We start from the raw sequence: 21,183 nt of genomic DNA, 5'->3' as shown, positions 1-21,183 counted from the left end.
GGACACCCTCTTATTATTTAGATAGGAATATTTATTTTTGGAATCCTCTTTTAGTTCCACATTAATGTTTTGAAGTAGAAATTATTTAAGATACTAATAAATCAGGGCCAAAATTAGCTGATCTTAGCGTCCCTGGAATAGCCAGGCCAGAACTGGCAATATGTACACATTTAGTGCAAGTGACTATGGGGAGAGGGTCCCCTCTAGCTTCCAGGGAGCAGGTGGTAAAGGACTGATTTACTTCACATAAATGAATAGAAGCAGCAGAGTTATTGGGCCCCAGGCTCAGCCAACTGCCATAGGCTGTTTTCTGTCTCAAAAAGTACTGCTTTTTGCAAGGTGAGCAGGTTAGAGCATTGATATCTTGTAGCAAGCTCTTATTGTAGTCAATAAATGTGGACATATTTTATCTTAGGAAAATGGCAAAAGAAAGGGGTTTATTTCCTCATCTACAAAACCAGTCTTATTCTAGGGCAGAATTTAGATGTAAGGCATCCCAGTTCTTTTAGCATTTGTCCAACTGGAGTTTCCTGTACCACTAGGGGACATTTTATGTGCATATAAGTCCTCCGCCTCTTATGGGGCTGTCAACTCCAAGTGTAGCAGCATTTAGCAAGGAGGATTATTACTGCTGTTGGAGGGAGCAAACCAACCAGACCAGAGTGCTCATAGTAAGTGTGCCCGCGAGGAATGGAGAAACACAAGAGGCACACTCACCCTGTGCATGTCTTGGTGCTGGAAGGAGTAGGATGGTTTGGTGATCTAAATGTGCTGAGAGAAAGAGAGAGACTCATGGATTTAAAGAATCATATAGAATTTATTCAATGCTTATTCTGCCAGACCCTTGGCTAGTGCTTTACACAACCAATTCTTAGATTTAACACAACTCCAAAAAGCAAACATTGTGTGTGTGTGTGTGTGTGTGTGTGTGTGTGTGTGTGTGTGAACACAGGCTCAGAGATAGTAGGTGACCTCTGGCTTCTGAAGGTCACCTGGCTTCTAAGCATCATAGTGCAGAGCTCTGTGACTCTAACCATACTTTTTTAATTATGCCACTCAGCATCACCAAACCACCAGGCACCATGCCAAGGGCTTTACATTTAATCCTCAACAGAACCCTGTGGAGGAAGTGCTTGTTACTCCCATTAACAAACAAGGAAACTGGTTCACAGAGGGATTAAGTGACGTTCACTGTGTGGTGCCTCTTCCTCCCAGCCTCTGTTCTTAACACAGTCACAGGTCTGTGACTCTGAGTATAGGCATGATTGCACATTAAGGTTTATACAAATCAGCTTCCTCCTCTTAGAAGTAGTGAGATTTTTTAGACACAGTTTGGGTACAGTGAACCTGTACAGATTGTCTTCAGAACTGTGATATCTTCACTGTGAATCCTGCCCCAGCATTGCTTTGTAAGGAACCCCTCCCATGTGGGTTGCATACACTGGACATAAAACACACACATTGCTCATGCATTTGCTGCTAAAGAATGAAATTCAAAGCCAGGCCTGGCAATCCAGGATTCTCATCTGGAGGAGCAGCTCCTACTTTGGTACCACATGTCTACAACATATTTATATTGTGAGGTCTGACTCTGAGTATAGGCGTCAAGGGAAGGGAGTTTAGGTGTTACCCTGGGGAAACTGAGTTAGCCTGGCTCAGGGACCAGTTTAAGATGCTCTTATTAAACTTATCAAAGAATTCCAGGATTGGCATTGGAGACCATGGGAGGTTGGCATGTACTGGGTGGTTATATAATATACTAAGTTATTCCAGGTACTGTTTTTTTAAACATGCTATTTACCTTTTTGAAGCCCTGTTCAATGGACTGAATGTGTCCTCCTAAAATTTATATGTTAAAATCCTAACCCCAATTGTGATGGTATTAGAAGGTGGGACTTCGGGAAGTAATTGCCCTTGTGAATAGGATTAATGTCTTTATCAAAGGGACTCCAGACAACTCTCTCACTCTTTCTGCCATGTGAAGATAAAGTGAGAAGTTAGCAGACTGGAAGCCAGAGGAGAGCTGAAGATAAAGTGAGAAGTTAGCAGACTGGAAGCCAGAGGAGAGCCCTCGGCATGCCAATCACGTAGGCACCCTGATCTTGAATTTCCAGCCTCCAGAACTATGAGAAATGAATTTCTGCTTTTTAAGCCACCAACTCTATAGTACTTTGTTACAGTAGCTTGAACTAAGATGCTCTGAGAAAAGTACCATCACTGTTTCATTTCATAGATTACACAGTGAAGTCACAGTTGGGAACAGGGTTTTACTCCAGTCTCTTTCCATTCACAGTTTCCTGTTCTAAACTGCTCTGCTCTGCTGTACTGCTGGCCCTATTCTGTTACTGCTTCCCATGTTTGCTGGCTAAGGGACAATGTGATAGTTTTGCTTAGGACATGAAGGATTCCTTCCCAGACAAATCTGTTTTGTATTTATAGTGAAGTTAGTAGTTGCTCATAAATTTTCCTAGTTTAAAGAGCCCTTTGGATTGTTTGATGTTCTTCCATTTTATGTCAGCTGGCTTTGAACTTCAATCAACAACCCTGGAGCTCACCAGGACAGACACAGTGCAAGCCACTGGATTGCCTGGTGTTGCCCCATATGCCAAGCCTCAGGGCTCCCTGTGTGTTTGGCTTTTATTGGTGTGAAACTACTCCGAGGCCCATTGTTAGTAGGAATAGTCCTCTGATTCAGAACCAATAGACTCATGTAAAGCTTAACATTTTTATAGTAGGTTTCCTAAGCAATGGCCTTGTTACAGCATTTGGAAAGCAATTTTTTAAAAAAGTAAACAAATAAAAACAAAAAACAAACCAGAAACAAAAGATTAGGAGACATCTAATTTGGAGGAAAACCACTTCTGGGGAAGAATGTATTTATTTCCATTAAAAAGTTATTGACAGCACCCTCATTGCTTCTGTGGCCTTCCCCTGGGCCCTTGTTTTGCATTGTGGGTTAGCCTTGTACTAAACTATGTCATCTTTAACCTGTCTTATGAGAATTTTATTGGAAGTCATACACCACTGTCCTGAAAAACTCCCATTTTGGCTGAGAAGAGACACAATTGTTAAGGCTATATCCTTGTGCTGCCACATAAATGAAGGGCAGGTTGACTACTCTGAAAATACCAGACTACCAGTGACCACAGGTAGAGAGCTCCTCCCTGATAACATCATGAGCCAAGAAAGGAAGGTATTCCTCATTCAAGGACCCAGGATCCTTCCATCTTTTGGTACTACCATGTCTGTCAAAGTGGATGCGTGGTGTAGGGAGAAAGAGAAAAAGAGAGGGATGTTTCTGGTGATTTTCATGGTTCTTGGGCCAGAAAGCTCCCATCCCATTGGTTAGAACTCAGTCACATGGCTCCAACTGAACTGCAAAGCTCTGGAAAATGTAGTTCTAATGAGCTGTCTTACATGTGCATCCACTGGACTCTCCTGAGTGATCTCTGAGCTGGAGCCATCTACGGAGTCCTAGAAAGAAATTATCACTTTTACCAAGAAGTAAAGGTACAGAGGCATGGTTGGATGATTGGTCATCTATCTGGACCCGAGTGAGTGATATATAGTGGGAGTTTTAAGAATGTCTGCTAAATGTAGGAATGAATGTATGTCATGAGTGTGGTTTAATGTGACAGTATATTCTTTTCTGACCCCCATCCCCTCCACCAAAAAAAAAAAAAAATCACCTATCTTTCCCTTGGGCTTGCATTGGAAGGCAGCAGCATGCTCACTACTATACCACCAATGTCCTCCTCCCTGGCTCCCAGACCTTCCTTGGATGTTTGATGTGTTTCTATCACAGTATCTGTAACACCTTGTTGCCCTTATTTTCACTTCTGACTTCCCATACCAGAACATTAGAACATGAAATCCTTGAATGTGGGACCTTGTCAAATCCACCTTAGTCACAAGTCTCTTCCTCAGTGTCTGGGATGAGATGCTTTTCTTAGAGGATTAGAAAGTTACTATTTCTCAGACTGGGGATGTAGCTCAGTAAAGTGCTTGCCTAGCATGCATAAACTCTTGTGTTTAATCCCTAGCAACACACACACACACACACACACACACACACACACAGAGTACCATTTCTTAAATTGACAGGTTAAGTCAGGCACAGTGGCAAACACCTGTAATCCCAGTGGCTTGGGAGGCTGAGATAGGAGGGTTGCAAGTTCAAATTTAGTAAGGCCTTGAGCAACTCAGCGAGACCCTGTCTCTAAATAAAATATAAAAAAGGGCAGGGGATATGACTCAGTTGTTAAGCACCCTTGGGTTCAGCCCCTGGTAAAAAAAAAAAAATTCCTTGACAGGTTACTTTTCATATTAAACATATAACCTGGAGATGAAGCAATTAATTCTATTCTGTTACACCTTATTAATGATAAGTATAATGAGAAGCAACATGAAGTAGTGTGGGGGGAAGGGTCTGGGGTTGGACAAAGCTTGGTCAGGAATCCTGCTTCTGTCACTATATGACCCAATAATTTTTGTAATTTAACTTAATTTGCTGACTTGCCTTTTCCCTCCCTCCCTTCCTTTCTCCTTCCCTCCCTCCCTTCCTTCCTTGTGGTGCTGAAAATCAAACCCAGTGCCTTGCAAATGCTTGGCAAGCACTCTACCCCTGAGCTATACCCCCAGCCTCTTAACCTCTCTTGTTTACCTGTTGAGTGGGTATTCTTACCTCATAACTATATTCCAAAGTTAGGAGAATATGTATATGAAGAGCCAAGCACATTAAAAAGAAATTGCCATTACTTCCCTGAAAGTTGGTGTAAATGTCATCCCTTTTCTGCCAAGAAAGAAGCCATTCCTCTATTCAAAGCAGCCATGGGCAGTGTCACACATAGCACCTGCCTTTTTACTGAGATGAAGAAGTAGACTTGGGTTTCCAGTCTGTAATACCCATGAGAACCACGATTCATACATTCTTAATGCTGTAATGTCCTTGGATGTGTAAATAGAAGAAAGAAAATGGGTTTCTAAAAAATGAAGGGATGGGCTGCTTGGTGAGGTAGTGATTCCCCATGCTGGGTGTGCTCAGTAGTCGAGATTTAGCCATCTGCCAGGGATATGTGAGGCTGAGAGTCCAGCTCTGAGTGGGAGAGTAGGACTACCTTTTTGATGCTGATCAAGAAAGATGGACCATGTCTGAGTCTCTGGTGGCTGAAAAGTAACAAGGGCAACAGGTACCGTTGTTCTGTCATATAAGCCATTGAAAAGAAAGCATATGGGCATGTCCAGAAGATAAATTGACAACACTTTGGGAGATATAGGAAGAAAATGTTAGGAAAGACTTGACTAATGTTTTCTCTGTCCTTCCAACAACCGGGAGACTCTGATTCTTAATGTATTTTTAGAAGCCAGCATATGGCTCCATTTGTGCTCACCATAGTGCCTAACATATTGCAAGTGGTCAGGAAATCATTCATTAGCTGGTTGATTGACTCCTTCTATGTGATTAGATAAATGTTTGCTGAAGGAGTAATTGAATGAGCGAATGTCTCTTTACTCCAGTTTTACTAGTTCCAGTTTTCCCAGGATTTGTTACAGTGACCTCTTGTTCCCCCACATTTCTAAAGGTTCTGGTGATCCTGCCAGGACAACCTTCAGTCTGTTCATGTCTGTTACCATGCGGCTTTCAGAGCTAAACACTATACTCCATCTTTAATCAAGTGAACCATCAGGATAAGGGCTTACGATAAGCACCAACTGAGACTGAAAACAAAAACCCTACTGTTCTGCAAGGCCAAGGGTCAGAGATGCGATGGCGTTCTTTCAAATGCTCCTAAGTGGGGCTATTGAGAACAAGGTGTAGAAGTTTGCAGTTGTGCCTATCATGTTTTTGCTGCTTTCTAACCCTTTTGGCCAAAGCAAATGTCATACTCAGTCATGGGCATGGCTCCTGGACTCTATCCCCGTGCCAAGTGCCAGCCTAGAGATCTGTGTGCTAGGAAACCAGCCAGCTATTTGAAGTACATTGCATCAGGCATTTCCCGAGGTGTAAAGGAAGGCGTCCTTGCTAGAAAGCAGGGAGAATTTTGGCTCTTAAGAGATTGGACTCAGTAACTTTAACTCCTTGGCTAACACCCAATTCTCCTGCAAGCAGCTATCATGTGGCCTGCAAAAAAATTAGACCCAAAGCCTCATTTTCATGTTGACATCAGAGCCTCCTTTGAGAGATATGTCACCCTCTGAGGACAGGGACAGCTTTAGGAAAGGAGAAACATTTAAAAGCCTGACATTAAAAATATCTTAGTACCCTTTTCACTTAAAATTTACAGTGGGAAAATGTAGACCCTGTATTAGAAATCTGTACAAAAAAATTGCCTTTCATTATTTTTTTCAAGTTAAATAATATTATACAATGTACAGTGATGGATATATTGGTGTTAATTTTTAAATTTGTAAATTAGATCTTAATGGTAGTTTTTCAACTGCACAAATTGTCTTTTGCAGTCAAGGAATTCGATCTCATAGCACTCAGAAGCAAATATTTTGTAATTCTAAAGTCTTTACCTCTTTCTTGGTGTTACACAGGCTATTGTGACTTGCATGTGCAAATTCCTCTTTTTTTTTTAATACCAAGTAGTACTTAAATGGTTAAAAAATAACTAATTAATAATACAGAGACACCCTGGAAGCCTCCCATCTGAATGTGAAAGTTGGGTCCTGGGGTGGGAACAGATGGTTGGACTAGTGCTAGGGTACAGAAGAGAATAAGATACAAAGCACCTTTGGATGAATTATCATATCCAATATTCATACCTACAAAACACAGAGCTATTATTAGATCATTCCACAGTTTGTTAAGTGAGACTAAGCATAGAAAAGTTTCAAAGTCGTTATCAAGATAAAAGCCCAAGTCTTTTCTAGATGGATCCTTTTCCTACCATAAACTCTTGAAACTGAGCACCCCAGTAAAGAACAGAGTGATGACTACATGAACCTCTGAAGGAATTAACCAAGTGCTTCCATGGGACCTTTCTATCTACAGTCTTGATTCTAAGTCTTAAATCTAAACGCTGTATTCCTCCTCTTCTCTTCTGGGAAAATTGATCTGGCATTATTTAATCCCTACTGTGAAAGGGTGCTCAAGAAAAACATGAAATATTTATGAAATGCTTTGTTTCATGGGAAGTTGTGTTCCTGGCTACAAGGCTTCTGTAAGCTTCTCCTTGGCAGTGCGGAGAATGTGTTGCCATCTTACCCATCCAAGGCATCCGCCCTTCCCACACTCTTCCCCTGCCCTGTCCATGTGTGAGAATCTAAGAATGTCACACATGGGCTCACTACCTTCCATTAATCATGTCTGTTCTAAAGTGTCCAAAAGGGGAAATAAAGGCGTGGGGTGAGGAGAGGAGGAAATGGCAGCAGGGAAACAAGAAGTAGAGTGAAGTAGGTGAGTAACAATTGACAATCCCCCCAGAGCCCAAGCTGTTAACCCACCATGTGTGGACCTCCTCTGCCAACCTCCCCGCAAGGTGAAACTGAGACTTGTTGGCTGGATCACGCGAGGACCTTTGCCAAGGTCTGCTGTGGCCAGGCTTTCTCAGTGACAAGAGTCGGTGGGGTGCAGAGCTGTTCATTTGGCATCCTTTACCATCGCTAAGGTCACTGATGAAATATTAAACTCAGACTCTATCCATGACTTCATGAAGATGATCCGGAATGGAGGGAAGCCAGGGGAAGGGGCAATAATCAGATACACAAAGAGGCAGGAAACCTCCCGGAAGAACACCCAGGAAGGCTCGGCAGGGCCACATTGCTACAGCGAAGCAGCCAGCTTGTATTTAATTGCAACTCAATATTTTCCTTAGTCCACACCTTTACCTCTTATTTCTCAGAAAGTGGCACAAAATAACAGGCTTCACAACGCCATCAATGTCCATTTTGACAGTATTCATGTCACGATACACAATCATGTACTGTAATTATACAAAATCCAAAGAATAGAATGTTACACATTACACAGGTTAAAAAAATGAAACTGACAACCCAAAAGAAAACAAAACAAAATGAAATCTCTGCCAGAATCCACAGAGACGTCTGACAATATTACAAAAGAATGTAGCCAAATAATTGTCCTAGCATGCTGCAGTTCATTGCCATAACCTCGTTAAGTTCCCAGCTCTTTGGGGGGAAAGAAAGTGCATTTCCACTGCCTATACTTCTCAGAGGAAGAGCTCTCACATATGTGCAGGTCAACAGAAAAAGAAATGCAAACTCTAGGCACCAAGATTGCAGACAGCAATGGAGTTTATAATCAGAGTTGAAACTCTTCTGAACCAGATCTGGTTTCTTGAAAAGGAACCTGGACTGTGACACTAGTCCCAAAGGGCCAAGAAGGAAAACACCCAACTGTTAATAAGAAGAAAACCATCAAGAACTAGAACAATTAAGACAAATATTTTTCTACTCTACTTTGAAGTTGAAGTACAGTTTTTCGTATTTGGAATAGGAAATGATACATGGGTGATCTGTGGGTAGAACTCCTGCCTCTTCCCCATCCACCCTCCTCATTCCTGATCTAGCAGTTTCAAGGTTGGAATACAGATATTGATGGTTCAATTTCTTTCAAGTAGAATAACCTTTTTTTTTTTCCTGTGTGGCCATGCGTCTTTTAAATAATGAGGTAAATTGAATGTTAATAATGTCTGTTCCTTCCTGGGCTATGGAGTTGATCAGTGGTGTGGGCAGAAAACAATTCAACTTTCTGATAAAAATCACACGCATACAAAAATTATTGCACTTAAAAAAAAAAAAAAGCAACTCAGCCCAACCAGCAAAGGGCCAACTAAACTCTTTGGAAGTATTGTACTTCCTGCCCTTTGCAGAGCATCTTGACCTTTCTGGTGTTCTGTTGAATTTGGTCCGTTAAATGTCCAGAAGTGAAAGAGTCCAAAAGACACTGTAGGCTCTTTAAGGCTAAGTCTTCCCGGTGCTTCTGTGAGATAAATTATCTCCTTGGCCACATACTACAAAGTTGGGGCTCATTTTAGCAAAATGACTATCAGGGCCCCCCAAAAGTTTGGAAGCAAGGGAGGATGGGTGCTCATCATGTCCTCTCCTGTGAATGAGAGAAAAACAGTAAGCAGCCTGGATACCAGCAACCTCCCCCCTGATTCTACCGTGAGCTTTCATTATATTTAGCCCCACAGCCCATGTGGATGTGAATTTATCTGTGTGACTCCTTTCTGTGTGTCTGAATGTCTCTTTCTACTTGCAGTTTAGTCTGTCCTTTCTTATTCTTTATCCTTCCTGTTTATTTACGCTGCCTCTGCATCTTCTTCGATGGATGCGGGGGTTCAATGCTAATCTATTCTGCCACGACTGACCCATATTCTTCCTATCCTTGCAATATTTCTCCCACAGTGCACGGACTCCTCTTCCCACTCTGTCATCCACCAGCCCCAGCATATTTACAATCACCTACACCCTGTTTACTGCTCTAAATAGTCAGCTTACTTGTTACCTCACCCCAAATTACACATCCAAAATATGATCTCCTAGGCAGTTTGTGTTCAGGAAATTGAATGTGTTACTAATGTTTTCACTGAGCTCTCAAGTACATACTCACAGAATGGGTGAGATCAAGGCTTTTTCAGACTCCTCTATCCTGAGACTCTACTTTAATACTATTTTTCTTTTTTTAAATGTCCATTCCAGCTTAGGTAACTGTTTAATCCTTATGTGACCCTTGTAATCAATAAATATTGGAACAAAATATCTGGGAAGATATAGTTGGATTGTAGTAACCCTCTATTGCAAGCATGTATCCAATATGAGAATGGTTTAAGGTTCTGGGCAGAGGGAATGGAGCTCAAATCATCATGGGTTGCAGAAGTTCCTGCTTGTTGCTACCCCCAAACTAAAGCTCAAAGATCTGCCATGGTATTTGTTTCTCCCTGTGTGCTGAGAGTTGGACACAAAGACTAGTGTGAATATAAAAGATTACTAATGCCAATACCAATGACTACTGCTACCTTATGACTTATGCCCTCCCCTGCCCTCCTACTGTTCTAAGACAGAGCACCTGTGATGAGTTCTTCTCTACTTACTGCTCCAGATTCAGAACTAGGACTTGCTAACATTCTCATATATGACATCACTGATGCAGAACTGCTGCTTCTTCTTCATCCACATCAGTTGAACACACTGATGGATAAAAATATACTGCTCCTGGAGCAAAAGACAAAAGTGCATTTCAAAGCAAAACATTTTCATGCAGATATATGCAAAGATAATGCATTTTATTACTATGTTAGTTGTAATGATCAGGATCTGATGTAAAAGGAAACCGTTTTCATTATTGACAGAGATAAAATTTAAGACAATCACTTATAAGCAGTCTTTTAATTAATGAAAGAGCTTAGGACAGCACTACTTTTTTTGTCCTGATTGGAATGTATTTTCTTAGATTTGTTGAGGTATAATAAATAAAAAGTACATATAATAAGACATACAATGTGGTCATTTGACAGACATCATGAAAGGATTATTACTATCAAACAAATTAACACATGTGCATCACTTCTCTCAGGTACTTTTTTTTCTCTTTTTTGGTGATGAGAACACTTAAAAATCTACTTTCTAAGCAAATTTCAAGTACATAATACAGTATTATCAATTATAGTCACCAAGAATTATGTTAGCTCATCACTATATAATGCTAAAAGTGATTAATATGCAATCACTTAATCATGAGATTATTTTGAAAAAAAAATTTGTTGCTATCTAAATTATATACTGAAATAAATTCCAACAAAATTAATAAATAAAATGATAAAAATACAAAAGAAAGGTTATTATAGGTTAATTTCTCTATGATTATTCTAGGATTAATCAGAAGGAATTTCTAAAATTAAAAGCCACGAATAAATTACAAATAAAAATTCCAAACTGTGTGCAAAAAAAAAAAAAATGGTAAAAGAATAAAATTAAAGTCAAGCTAGAAACTAGGAGATAAAAATGTTTTCCAAAATTATGACAAAATGTTTATAACTTTATTTTTGTTAAAAAGTCACATAGATCAATAATACATGCAAGTAGAATAGTTTATCAACCACTAGGCCAGCTTTTTTATGGAAGGCAAGTACTATGTCTTTTTATTCTGAATTCCTAGCATTTAGTTTATGTCTATTAAGTGATTTTCAAAGTAAACTGAGGAAATATTAAAACATGGACAAAAATGGCCAAGAAATAAAATATGAATTAAAATAGCTATTTTTTTCCCAACTGTTTTTTAAAGTGAGCAAAGCTAGGGAGGGAAAAGGGTAACAGTTCAATGATGAGTGTGCTGAAGCAGTCATTATTACTTATTGTCGGTGGAGGTAAAAATAATAAAGTGCTAATAAATTGTATAAATGTAGATCATAGTGTTGATAATAATAAAAAGTGGAAAATATCCAATTCAATGTTTTATGTAAAGGAGAAAGCTCTAAGTAAGCAATGGTGTACCTATAATGAAACAGTATTTAAAATGAGATTTATAAAATTTTAGGCAAATACATAGTCAAATGCTAAGTGAAAAATCTACATAGTCAAATGCTAAGTGAAAAATCAGCAAATAATATGTATGTATATATATATTTTATATATATATATATATATATATATATGGCTGCGTGAAGTGGCACACACTTGTAATCCAGCAATTTAGGAGGCTGAGACAGGAAGATTTCAAATTCAAAGTCAGCCTCAGCAACCTAGCAAGGCCCTCAGCAACTTAACAAGGACCTAAGCAACTTAGTGAGACTCTGTATCCACAATAATAAATAAAAAGGGCTGGTGATATGGCTCAGTAGTTAAGCACACTTAGGTTTAATACCCAGTACCAAGTATACATATACATACATACACACACACACACACACACTCATATGTGTATAAATCTATATATATAGATATATAAACAAACATATGTATGTATATGGCAAAAAGTTATACTTGAATGAAAGCTGAGATGAAACCACCAAAATATCAAGGTTAATTGTCTTTGTGCCTTGAAATAAGGAAAATTTCTTAGTTTTCTCTTTCTTTATTTCCTGGAGTTTTTAAGTAGTCTCATTAGATATCTTACCCTCTATGTAAGATCCAGTCAAGAGGTTCGCAGGGGCTGAAGAAGCCTCTGTGTAAATAGCTTTAGACAAAGGATAAAAGCAACACCTCAGACCTCACTGGTTTGGAACCTTGCCTGCTCTGTATTTCTCAGCAAGCTTCGGGACACATTTTACCTCAGGTCTCCAAAGCATCACAGCAGTAACTGAGCTCCCCCTCAGAGGATCTCGCACAGCACATCACTCCAATTGTTTCTGGTGTTAAGTCAACATGGGAAGACAGAAGGCCAGAGACTTCCTGGACTCTCACTCTGTAACTACCCAGTGGCCAAACTTTGTGTTAAAAAAAAAAAAAAGAAAGAAAGAAAGAAAAGAAAAAACACTACAGGAAAAGCAAATAAAAAACTATTTATTTTCAGACACATCCTGAGAGTCTCTGGGAAATTCAAGCTGCCCATAGGGAGAGCAGTCTGCTCAAAGCAACGCTCTAACTGACCTCCAGGGAGAGGCTATTAGAGGTAAACGAAACAAAATAAACACAATATTTGATAAAAGTAGAAGAGAGCCCAAGAGAGGAAATGCCCATCCACTTTTCAGTTTCAAGGCACTCATCTAGATTCTGTCATTTTACCTAACACGTATTTTATAACAATTCATGAAAACTGTCATTCACATTTTAGAGCTGAGAAATGGAACTTTGAGAGTGATGTGACTTGTGCAGTGGAACAGCTGAGGTCTTTTAAACTGTCCCCCTATCTGTTTAGAGAAGCCTCCAAAGTGTACCTCGTGAGGTGACAAAGAAGGCAGGTCAAAATTCAACAAAAATAGCATGTAAATAGGTGCCTGAGGATGTGGCTGATTTAATTAGTTGCTTCTACCATTTTAGGGTGGGTTGGAGTGGCAGAGTCAAGGTGATAGATGAAAAAAAAGGTTGGAAAATTGGAAACCATAAATGGGAAGAAATATGGTATTTGATTCCTGGGTTGATTGTGCACATAAAGACAGGTCATGACTGGAGGGTGATTCTGTCCTCTTGCAAATCATTACTGACTGATGGGAAAAGAATCATTTTTTGTTCTTGTTAGTAAATTAAAGGCAGCAGGATTTGAATGTGAATATGCTAAAGGACAATGTTGGATAAATCAACCTATATTCAAAAATATGGTTTGAACCCTGAAGAGCAGAGGAATGAGGAAAAATAAAAGGTATGTGAACAAGATGTTCTAGATATAACTAGCAAAGCAGACACAAATAAATAACAGGAACTGGAAAGCATCCATTGCAAAATCCCAAGGGACCCAAGGGTACAGTTAGAACAGCTGGGAAAATGAGTAACTTGGAGAACCTCTGCCCTCTTTGCTGACTTTAAATTTCCCAAGGAAAGTTCAGGGAAGGTATATCATGCTTTAAAAAACTGCTTCTGTGGAGATGTCAACCTGAAATGCTGCCATAGCCAGACGTCTAAAACTTGGGGCAAGAAAGGGAGAAAACAAAATATTCCCTTGCCTTTGCAGAAAGCCCCATGTGGCTGCTCTAGTGTTGTGTGATTATCACACTGAAGAAAAATAATGGAGCTGAGACTGGGAAGAAGAGTCTGCTCTGTGAAGGTAGTTTTTAAAAAGAGATTAAGATTCTGTAGTAGGGAAAAATCAAAAGCAAACAGGCTATAATCAAAGTCTATAAAGTCCTAAGAGGTATAAATTAAGCAAATTGGGGCAGACAATCCACCAAATGCAAGAATAAGAAGTAGCCCTTTGAAGCTTGGGGATTAATATATATTAATGTATCATATTCTACATATGTATATAATGGGAATTTTTAATCACATACTAGGATATAAATTTATGGGTGTGAAAGCCCAAAATATGGATTGATTAATAAAGCACTATTTAATCACTAGGTAGGGGGCTTCTCTTGAAAATCAGACATTTAAAACCTATGATAACAAGGTGATGTGTATGTCCCCACAACAAATTAGAAGACAGCAGGCCTGAGACTGACTGGGCTCATAATGAGACTTCTGAATGTGGTGCAATCCTGGTGCAACTGGGAAATAAAGACATTGAAATACGTATGCCAAGCTTTGCTCAGATGAACTTGGGAGGGTAGGAGGAAAGAAAAGTAAACAGTGTTGAAAAGGAGAAACAGAGATGGAGAGACAGCCATTACTTGGGGCTTTTTGAATCATTCTGACACCTAGTGGTGTTGGGTGAGAAAAGCATGAGGAAGTCCTAAGCAGGATTTAGTCCCTTTGTAAGAGGTCAGGCCAGGCTGCCTTCCATTCTGCAAGTCCTCCTCCCCGACACACTCCTCCAGGAGAGGAACCATTGTCTGCCCGAAGCTAAGGAGTCTTGTGCAGCTGGGAGACTAGGCTTATGAACAAGCAATTACACTTGGGTTTCTGCGCCCACGGGTGCTTATTGAATCACTCTAGCATTTCAAATATGAATTAAATCACATAAGTTCTGTGTTCTCCATCAGACAGCTTTCCCCAGATTGCCTCTCACGAACTTGCATTCTGTTGGAAGAGGTTTTACTCTGTTGCAAACACATCCACATAAAGGGCATATGACGCCAGCAAAAGTGTAACCCCATACACTTTCCTAGGGGCTGATATCTATTTCTTTCATATCTTGAAGAAGTTTGAAACATACACAATAAGAAAATGAGAAAGACAGATGCAAAGACAATCCAGACAATTGTTTTGAAATATGTGGGTGAAAATAGTAAGTTTTCAGACAAGGGAACATGAAAAAGTATATATTGATTGTGTTCCTACCTCTGTTTGTACCATAGACATCCTGTATGATCTCATTTCTGACACCAACCCTAAGATGTCCACAAATTCGTGATCCCGAATGTGCTGTAAGAGCCTGTCCAGGGCAATGAATGTCCCTGTCCGCCCCACACCGGCACTGTAAAAGAAGGTTCACACCGTAAGTTAGTCACACAGTGACTCCTTACTGTTGAAAATAAATTAGATATTTCTAAAAAGAAAAAAAAAGTTTGCATCACTGTGAAAAAAACAGACTAAACTTTTCCAGTTAACTGACTTTTGAGAATGCAGCTATGGTTGCTCTTCCTGGTAATGTCATATTTCTGACTATTATTGTTCCCCGTTTTAAGGAGATATGGGTTTGCACAGCCTTGGCTACCCCTCCCCTGGGCTGTTTCAGGAGAAAAGTAATGATTCCACGTTGACTGGTCCCTGCCCTCAGGAATGGAACACATTAACAATGTCCTATCTCATGAATAGCCTCAGAGTTGTATTCCTCATGCCTATCTCAAAAGTCCAGTTGAGATGTCCACACCCTGGCTGTAGGTCTGGGGTCATGGCGATTTGTGCACTTTCAACCCTGAATTCAATTCACCATCTCACTCCTTCCTCTCAGCACACATGCTCTTCTAGTGGGTCCTAGGCCTGCTTCAATCTCCCTCTCCCAGGGATCGTTTAGCTAATTGCCTTAAAATAAATACATAAAGTTAAATTCTTGGGCCCAGTCTTGTCCCGTCCTCAGATCCCAGGGCTCAGAGTATGGATAGAACTAAACTGGTATGTGCCAATCAACTCACTGCCCACAACAGTGCCTAATTCTATAGGTTAAAGTCAGTTTTTTTTTTCTTTTTTCTTTTTTTCTGATCATTCATAGACAAAAGAGCCAAAAGGTTCTACATTCTGAATTATGATGAAATTTTGGTGAAACAGAAAGTTGAAACCACAATTGGCCCAAGTATTTAACTTTATGTATGTGGAATTTGCTAGGAGAAAAATCCAACACTAAAAGCCTTGAATTTGGAGCCCAATTTGCTTTCTCTACTGGACAACAACTCTTCCCTCCTGGGACTTCTCAGATAAAATAATCTGCCACTGAATGGACACCTGTAAAGTCACATCCAGCACGGAATCTGCTAGCTGCTGTGAAACGAATTATTTGAGTTTGACCCCATGGTCATGCAGCTTTATTTTCTGCTCTTGGAAAGTACCATTTTGAGAAGAGATGATCTCATCTGCTAACACACAGCTTTTAAACTGTGAAAGCCAGAGGTGGATTGACAGCAATGATATCTTCCCTAAAGAGGAACTTAGTAGCTTATGAAGCATTTCTCCACCAAGGACACACACACACACACACACACACACACACACACACACACACACACAAGCAACCTATCCATTCTAATTCACAAAGACCAACAAGCTGGATCTGGGATTATAGATTTATCTGCTCACATTGGCCCAGCTGCCAATGTTTCCTTTAACACCTTTATCCCTCTTCTACCTCTGATATGCAGTCAGAGGTAGAATCTTTTGAGGTTGCATAAAAATTTGATACCAATTCTGTGTCACAGAGATGGTTTTTGATGGAGCTTAGTTCACTTGGTGGGAAGGGAAGATAAAATTCAAAGGTAACTGAATTAGTGTGAACCTTGATTTTTGACAACATAATGGATCATTTGTCCCCTTTCATGCTAGCTGTTTGGAAATTTAGAAACAAAATTGAAGAGCAAGCATAGCAAATATATTCATCTTAATATGCCAAATAGTTTAATCTTTTCTTTCCCTCTTCTTGATTTTGTGTCTACTTATATTGTTTTGAACTGCTATAAGCTATTTATTATTTGACCTTATATTTATCCATGTTACAACCCCTCAGAATCCTTGTTGGGAATAATATCACATCTAGGCATGGTCTTTGGAAACCTGTGCACCTAGATTTGAATCCTAATCTCCTCCCCATTCTAGCTGAATAAACTTGTATAAATTCCTTAACCACTGTATTCCTCAGTTTTTTTCCTTCTGAAATGGTAATAATAATAATATCATAGGCTACAGATAAAAATATACCCACAATATAAACAAGTAATATATAGTAAGACATCAAGTAACCACAGATTAAAAAATCACAATTCATGTAAATCTGATGCACGTTATGAAATGATGGGCTATTTCATTTATTTAAAAACCCCTGATATTGAACAGAAAATGCATCTGATGAGGTCACCTGCAGTGAATGATCATGGGGCCTTTGCTCTTGGTGGCTTGCTGTCGGACCATGTGTACAAACTGCAGGATACTTTCCGCAGCGTTTGCTGTGGGCACACCGTGATCAGGCCATGCAGTGTAATTAAAATGCATCACATCCTGCATCTCATCAGCCTTTAGGGAAAAAAGCCAAAAAACAAGCATTAATGTCCCAGCCCACTGCCAGGATGGCCCAGGTCTCCACTGAAGATCCAGAATTCATGGTGCAAGAAGGTCGAACCACATTCCACTCCTGGTCAGTGTATTTCCTTTTCCAGCTCCAAGCACTGTGTCTGACACAAAGTAAGTCCTGAAAACAATATACTAGTTGTATAAAGCTTTCAATAGTAGGACAGGTAGGCAAATCCATGCTTGTGTAGTTAAAGACAAGACCTTAAGCGGATCAGGGCTCTACCATTTAGAAACTGCAGCAGCCTTGCCAAAGAATTAACACTGTGGAAGGTACTGCTGGTGCCCTACTTAGATCCTTCCCAGTCTGGTGCATCCCTTTCCAGTTGCTTCTAAAGGCAGAGCTCTACCCTTCTCTTGATAGTGGTCCTTCACTACAGGGAGCTGCCTCATGGGAAAATGCCTAAGAGGTTGCATTCTCCTGCTGAAAGCAGCCCATAGATAATGACTGACTGATGCCAGTGTTCAAAAATTCAACATCAATATGGTGCCATTCATGTCCCAGCACAATCAATGGAATCGGGCTAAGTCAGACTATAGGTGAACTCACAACAGGACGTGATTTCTTCCCTGCCCTATTCTGCTTTCCTGGACCCCTAACAGCTTTACCCAAGAATACACTGTCAAAAAATCACTTACATGAGAATCTCTGTCTTGAATTATGATACCAGAGACCTGACCCCAGACAAACTTGCTGAGTTTTGGTTTTTCTCTTACCTGAAAAGGGCCTAAGATATCAATAACAAATCATTGTACAGGTGGTGTGATAATGTTTGTGAAGGATGGTTAGATGTGATTACCATTTCTACCACTACATAATTACCACCTGCTCAATCATTCATATGGTTAGTTTTGGGAATCTCTAGTGAGTCAATCTGTTTTGCTTATTACTCCTATTCATATTAACCTGCCCATCAAATATCTTGTTGTTCCCTCTGAATACATATTAACTAGGATGTGAGTCCTTCAAGATCCACTCTTTTTGGTCAACACTCATTGAAAGAATGATTTATTCTCCTCTTGTTTTCAACTATCAGAAGATTTCAAATCCAGGCTTTGTAAAAATCTGGTTCATATCTTACCCCTAAACTTGCTAGGAGCCTGGAATGCTGTCAGAGGGTGGAATAATACATTATAACCTGGCAGAGTTCAACTTTTATGTGGGTTTGGGAGCTAAAGTTTACATTTAAGTATATCAAAGAGAAATGAATTGCAAAGAGCAAAATTGAGAGGTCTTGAGCAGAACAAAATTTGCATCTGTATAAGAATATGCATAAATAAAATGTACAATGTCATCAGTTTAACCACATTGTCCCCTTGGTACCTAAGGCCATATGTTACAGTAGCATGCAATGCCTCCCTAGATATTTTCAAGGTCTTTGTTTTAGATACACACAGCATGAAGGCTACAAAGATGCTGGGTGCCCTCACTCTTGTCTTAAGAGAGTAAAGAAAGTAACTCACGCATAATGAATCACACAGAATAGCAAGCATTCAACACCATGAAGAATTAAATATACTCAGTCACCAGACAACTTGGTTTGCACAGAAATATTCACAAAAATGCTAGCCATGTTCAAGTACTGATGATAATTAGCTTATGACTTATACTATTATATATCTCTATGTATATATGTGATCAGCTAAAAAGTGAAAGGTGATATAAAATCAGAAATCCATTAAATTGTCAGTAGTCTCTCCACAGATGCAGGGCAGGTGTTCTAGAATTGGCAATAGCTCTATCATCTGCATAGCACACATACTCTGAACACCAATATGTGTTTGCCAATCTTTAGTCTAACTCTTAGCTCATGCCAAATTCTGGTACTGAAAGTGACAAGCAGTGTGTTGTGGCTGCTCTCTGACTTTCTTGTTAAATGAGAAAACCCTTCTGATATTATCTTACTTAGCTACCCCAAATTTCTCACATTTTGATTTCTTCATTTATGTAATTTTATCTTGTTGTATTTAGAAATCTTACTTATATCAGTATGGGGAGGAGTAAAAAATAGCATAAACAATATATGAAACAAATAGAAACATACATTCATTAGCACAGTACAATGTTCTTTGGTCAATTTAACGTTCATTGTGAAGCTTAAAATTTAAATTCTGCACGCTTATGGCCAAAAGGGGGCACTGTGGCACCAGATGCATGCATGCATCCACTGTAACTGTCTTATAAGAAAACCCTGTTATTCAACTTCATACCTGCTGTTCAAGCCTTTCACGTGGTAGCCATCGAAAGATAAGTCACTATTTAAGACCAAGGACAAGAAGCAAATTATTGACCATGTAATGATCTATGTGACTCTTCCCTGTTAAGAGAACAGGCATGGGAACAAACCCCATTTTGTACTCTGCAGTTTATTCTCCCAGATGCAAACCTAAGGAAAGATCTGTTCTACATTCTCTAACAGTTTGCACTGGATTTCTGGCTGAAATAGCCAATAAAGAAAGCTTCGTTGAAATGGCATTAAGATTGTGAAATGCTTTTCTGATAGAAAGTCTGTTGACATACATAGTGCTTTATTATTGTTGAAATAATTCATTCACTGACGGATTCATTACACAAAAACGGACTTCTTGTTTCTGAAACTCAACATTCCCAGCAGGGAGGGGAGATGCAAAGACAGGGAATTATAACCACAGTGTGCTTCGATAGAGCAGTACGCGTGAGATGCTATAGCAGAGGAGGAACGAACTGAAGGTCTCTGACTAGGGAAGGCTAGATAAGGAGGATATTTGAGCTGACTGTGTTTGTGTACAGACGTGTTGGGGAACAAGGAAGAGACAGGCAGTTCAAAGGAAGGGAACAGCATGAAACCCACTTTGTTCCTGGCAGACTGGGATTTGCCTACATTTTCACTGCAGTATAAGTAATGGTTAACTACCAGTGGTTAAGTGATTTATCTCTTGTAAATACCAATAAAATATAGTTAATAAATGCCCACCCAGCGATGAAACTCTGAGAACAGTTTCCATTATTCCATCTCTGAATCAAGACTAGGGGGTGGGGGATGTTTAGATTTCTTTGTAAAGGGATGTGAAAAGAAATGTAGATAATAGTGCTATAGGTCATCTTTCATGTGTTTAAGTTTCAGCTTCAGCAATCTTTGTTTCCATTATTTATATGAAGGGTTAGCAAACTTTTTCCGGAGTCAGATAGTAAATATTTGAGATTTTTCAGGTCATGCAGTCTCGGTTGCCATGCAAGCTTGATATACACAGAAGCAGTCAGAAAATGCACAAACAAATATGGACTGTGTTCCCATACAACATTATCAATGGACACTGAAATTTGAATTTCACATCATTCATATATGATATTTCACATGCAATATTCTTTAAAAAAAGTTTCCCAACCATTTGTAAATGTAAAAACATTCTACTCTTATAAGCTTCACAAAGCGGGCAATGGATTAATTTGGTCTGCAGGTTGCAGTTTGCCATTTCTTGGTCTAAACCATGAGGAAGGGCTGTTTCTATGCAGGGAAGAACATGCGGTGAGGATTTTCCTCTTAAATTTTATCATCAACAGACAGCATGTTCAAATGAACAATACAAGTGAAAAATCTATATTCTAAGGACTGTTTATGGATAGAAGGCAACAGGATGACTTCGGTTGATGATAGCACCTGTGTCTGATACGGAAATATTCAGTTCGTGCTGAAAGACTTGTCATCAGAGAGAAAGCTGGCCCTGCAAGGCAAATAGACTTTTCTGACATACTAACAATCAGAAATGGATAGCACTTAAGAGAGCTACGAACCATGATTAATAAGGTCTAGAAGTGCCATCTGAATGATGAAAAGCAAAATGAGGGAACAGAATGAGGGAAAATAGAACAAAATCCAAAAGAGTACACCCTGGTTTCAATGTAACTATATCCATTATTAATATTAAGTAATG

The 21,183-nt window shown here is 39.5% G+C and overlaps 1 protein-coding gene across 1 annotated transcript in view; it reads right to left on the bottom strand.

Annotated features, from left to right (window-relative positions):
• Positions 1-7,787: 7,787 nt before the first annotated feature.
• Ptpro (protein tyrosine phosphatase receptor type O) overlaps positions 7,788-21,183 on the bottom strand; it is a 108,972-nt gene continuing 95,576 nt past the window's right edge. The window contains exons 24-27 of the mRNA XM_076855342.1: positions 17,063-17,217; positions 14,839-14,974; positions 10,062-10,182; positions 7,788-9,070 (exon numbers count right to left, since the gene is read on the bottom strand). Coding sequence (XP_076711457.1) covers positions 10,078-10,182; positions 14,839-14,974; positions 17,063-17,217 — 396 coding nt within the window. The 3' untranslated portion in view covers positions 7,788-9,070; positions 10,062-10,077. The remainder of the gene's footprint in view (positions 9,071-10,061; positions 10,183-14,838; positions 14,975-17,062; positions 17,218-21,183) is intronic.

The sequence above is a fragment of the Callospermophilus lateralis genome, chromosome 4 (genome assembly GCF_048772815.1).
Source record: "Callospermophilus lateralis isolate mCalLat2 chromosome 4, mCalLat2.hap1, whole genome shotgun sequence".
NCBI classification, from domain to species: Eukaryota; Metazoa; Chordata; class Mammalia; order Rodentia; family Sciuridae; genus Callospermophilus; species Callospermophilus lateralis.
This window is presented reverse-complemented; position numbering and strand designations above follow the sequence as displayed.